The 3,722-nt window shown below is 46.1% G+C and overlaps 1 protein-coding gene across 1 annotated transcript in view; it reads left to right on the top strand.

The window, feature by feature from the left end:
- Positions 1 to 3,722, top strand: part of Setd7 (SET domain containing 7, histone lysine methyltransferase) — a 46,228-nt gene that overhangs the window by 10,402 nt on the left and 32,104 nt on the right. The window contains exon 2 of the mRNA XM_031376214.1: positions 773 to 902. Within this exon, the coding sequence (XP_031232074.1) occupies positions 773 to 902 (130 nt within the window). The remainder of the gene's footprint in view (positions 1 to 772; positions 903 to 3,722) is intronic.

Here is a 3,722-nt window from a genome sequence, read left to right as displayed (position 1 = left end):
CAGGACTTTAACATCTTAAATAGAAATGTTAGAAGATTCAGGCATTCATGTGGTATCATGGTTTGTGTTTTATGCCAGTGGGCCATCTGGAAGCCATATTGAGTATTTAATGTTTACACCCATGATCCAGGTTGTTAACCCTGGCTTTATTTTCACGCGTCTCTGTAAAGTGGTTCCACCCAGATGATGGGGCAAATACTAATGGGGGTGGGGAGTTTGGAGTTTGTGAAACAGGTTGGTGGTAACCATGACCCTAGTGTGCCTTAGGGGCTTGGGCAGTGGTAACCAGGCTGCAGATGACCCTACTGACAACACATCCCAGTCGCAGAAAAAAGGCAAGCCAGTGCAAATTCTGTCTTCAAACGTCCTGGGCGTTTCTGTGTTCACAAAGTATATAAAACATCCGCTGAGATATCTTCAGCAGAGGTGAGAAAGTTCTACGTGCTTGGTCCTCTCAAGACCCAGATGTAGGGGCTGGCTCGGTGGCTCAGCATTAGGAGCCACCTGCTATCTCACTTGTATTCAGTTCCCAGAACCCTTGTTGGGCAGCTCAACCCCATGTGTGACTCCAGATGCAGGGGCCTGATGCCCTCTCCTGGCCTCCCTCAACCCCATGTGTAACTGCAGATGCAGGAGCCTGATGCCCTCTCCTGGCCTCCCTCAACCCCATGTGTAACTGCAGATGCAGGGGCCTGATGCCCTCTCCTGGCCTCCTTAGGCAGTCTCTGAGACTTGTCTTTACATTCTGAGCTGACAGTTACTCTTTCCTCAGGACACCTGGATGATGACGGATTACCACACGGGTTCTGCACTGTCACCTACTCCTCCACGGACAGATTCGAGGGCAACTTTGTGCATGGAGAGAAGAATGGACGTGGGAAATTCTTCTTCTTTGATGGCAGGTAGCCCTCGCTGTTCTGTTTTATTTGGGGGGCATGGGGATCCCCAGCTGTTTCAAAGGAAGTACAAATGGAAGAATTAAATTAAAAGTTTTTGTGTGGCGCCTGCAAAAGGTGAGAGTAACCCCAACATGTATGCAAGGCTTTGGTGGCCAGAAATGACAGTGGTGACTGTGAGGAAGCCAACCTGAGGTGTGCCGAACCTGGGATGTGGCTGTCCAGTGATTTCTGCCATGGCAGATTTAGGGGCCACTCCTGTCTTGCACAAATTCATTTTATGACCACCCAGTAACTGTAACATAGCTTAATGACATCACACAAGTTAGAAAGCAGAAACAGATACCCACAGTCTGACCTCCACGTGGACCATGGCATGTATATGCCCACGCTCACATATACCCACTTGCACAGGCACGTACATCATATATACACACATATACTGGCACAAATTCAATAACCCACCAGCTCCCCAGTCCCCAGGGTTCTTTTTCAAGATGTTGGCATCAACACTGCCTCTCTCAGAATCCCACTTTTCAGAAGGTAACTCCCCTGCCTCAGTTCCATGACAGTTCAATCATAGCTCTTCTGGAAAATGTCCACTTTTACTTTGTGCCGCAGTTATTTTTATATTCATTCAGCAATGTATGTTTTTTGTAAACGGCTGATTTCCCCTCCCTCCCTAAGGAGAGTTTCCTTGAGCGCCCTGTCTCTGTCTGTGACATCTTCTATGCTTCACATGAGACGTTCTCCTAACGTGATAGTTTAAAATAATGATAGTAAAATCCTTGCCAAGTGGATGTGGGAGCTGAAAACAAGTTAGAGTTTATCCAGATGGCCACGCACACGCACTCACACGCATGAGCATGTTCATACTTTGAATTTGGTGGCTAGATGAGGCTAGCCAACAATGAACTGATTCTTAGGGGAAACGGTCCAGCAAAATTGATTGTATTTGAAGGCACACCTTCCCGCTTTACAGACCTGGGGAACCAGAGCATTAGTGGGCTAGATGGAGTATTTGAACCAGTTTGCCAAAATGTGTTCCCTGTTAGCCACAGGAGACTGGTCCCTGAGCAGGCAGAGAGGGAGCAATACTCCCCAAGGGCCTTCCCCGGGTGCCTTGCTGGCCACTTCTGACCTCAAGTGCCCTATCTGGTCACCATGTGCCATACAGGTGCAGAAATTTGCATGTCTTTCATGAAACGGCAAATCTGGAGGAAAGGTTCAAGCAGTAAATCCGTTGGCTTTTCTTCACCGTTTGAGGTGCCTATTCACTATTTTTTTCTCTTGAGATGGGGTTTCATGGAACCGAGGCTGGCCTCACTCACTGCTTAGCCAAGGATTTCCCTGATCTCCTGACCCTGCTGCCTCCCACTCTGAGGTGTCTAGAATGACGGAGTACATGTGTGCCCACATGTGTGGAGAATATAAAGAAAAAGCTCCATTGTTCTTTAGTGACACGAACCTTATTTTATGGGTTTTTTTTTAATTAGATAGGTTTATTGGGAGGGGCTAGACATGCCACAGTGTTTGTGGAGGTCACAGCACAACTTGCAGGAGCTGGTTCTCTCCTCCTACCATGTGGGTCCCACAGATGGAGCTTGGGTCACCAAGCTTGGTGGCAAGTCCCTATGGCCGCTGAGTGTGTTCAGTGTTTGTTCACTCTTAGACAGGGCCTCTCACTGGCTTGAAACTCATCAAGCAGGCTAGCTGAGATTACAGGTCCACACCACCACACCTGTCTCTCTCTCTCTCTCTTTTAAGTGGATTGTGAGGGACTAAACTACATCCTCATGTTTGCAAGGCAAGTGGCTAACCAACTGAGCTATCACCTGGAGCCTCCCAAGGGCGTTTTCTGATGTTGACTTCCTGTCCTGGTGTGTTCTGCTGAGAGGTATCCCTATGGACTGAGGGGAAATGAGGACACCTAACATTTCCCAGGTTGTTACTTGGCCACATTTCAGAGAAGCTGGGGTAGAAATAAACTTTTGAAGTCCCAGCCTCTCATGTGAGGCAAAATCCTTTCTTTGTTCCTGACCATCTTCCTGCTTTTTTTTGGAACCAAGCTTAGCAAATAAGTACATTTGGATTTACTATCCCATTTCATTTATGAAGAAAGTAAAGCTCAGAAAGGCTAGATACCTTTCCCAGAGTTCCCTAGTTAGTAAGAGTTACAATTAAGGTGAATTCACTCCTACATTTTCTGTCCTCCTTTTCTTTTTCTTCTTTTCTTTTTTTTAAGACTTATTTATTATGTATACAACATTCTGCCTGCCTGTACACCTGCATGACAGAACAGGGTACCAGATCTCACTATAGATGGTTGTGAGCCACCATGTGGGTGCTGGGCATTGAACTCAAGACCTCTGGAAGAGCAGACAATGCTCTTAACCCCTGAGCCATCTCTACAACCCCTCCTTCTTTTCTTTTGTCTCTCTCTCTCTCTCTCTCTCTCTCTCTCTCTCTCTCTCTCTCTCTCAAAAAGAGACAAGTTCTCATGTAGCCTAGGCTGGCCTTGATCTTACTATATAGCTGAGGATAACCTTAAATCCTTGATCTTCCTGCCTTTACTGATTCTCCCAGGTACTGAGATTACGGTGTGAAACACTGGCTAAATTCACTTTCAGAGGTTATTTATTTATTTAACTACGTCTGCTGCTCCATTCTGACCAGTAGTGAGGAAATGGGACCAGTCTGCTTCCTTTTTCCTGAGCTTACTTCATTTTCTTTGAGACCACATCTTAACTGTTCTTGGTTGGTTGGTTGGTTAGTTGATTTTTTCTTTTTTTCTTTCTTTTTCTTTTCTTTTTTTCTTTCTTTCTT

This window comes from Mastomys coucha, unplaced genomic scaffold (assembly GCF_008632895.1).
Source record: "Mastomys coucha isolate ucsf_1 unplaced genomic scaffold, UCSF_Mcou_1 pScaffold16, whole genome shotgun sequence".
Taxonomy (NCBI): domain Eukaryota; kingdom Metazoa; phylum Chordata; class Mammalia; order Rodentia; family Muridae; genus Mastomys; species Mastomys coucha.
This window is presented reverse-complemented; position numbering and strand designations above follow the sequence as displayed.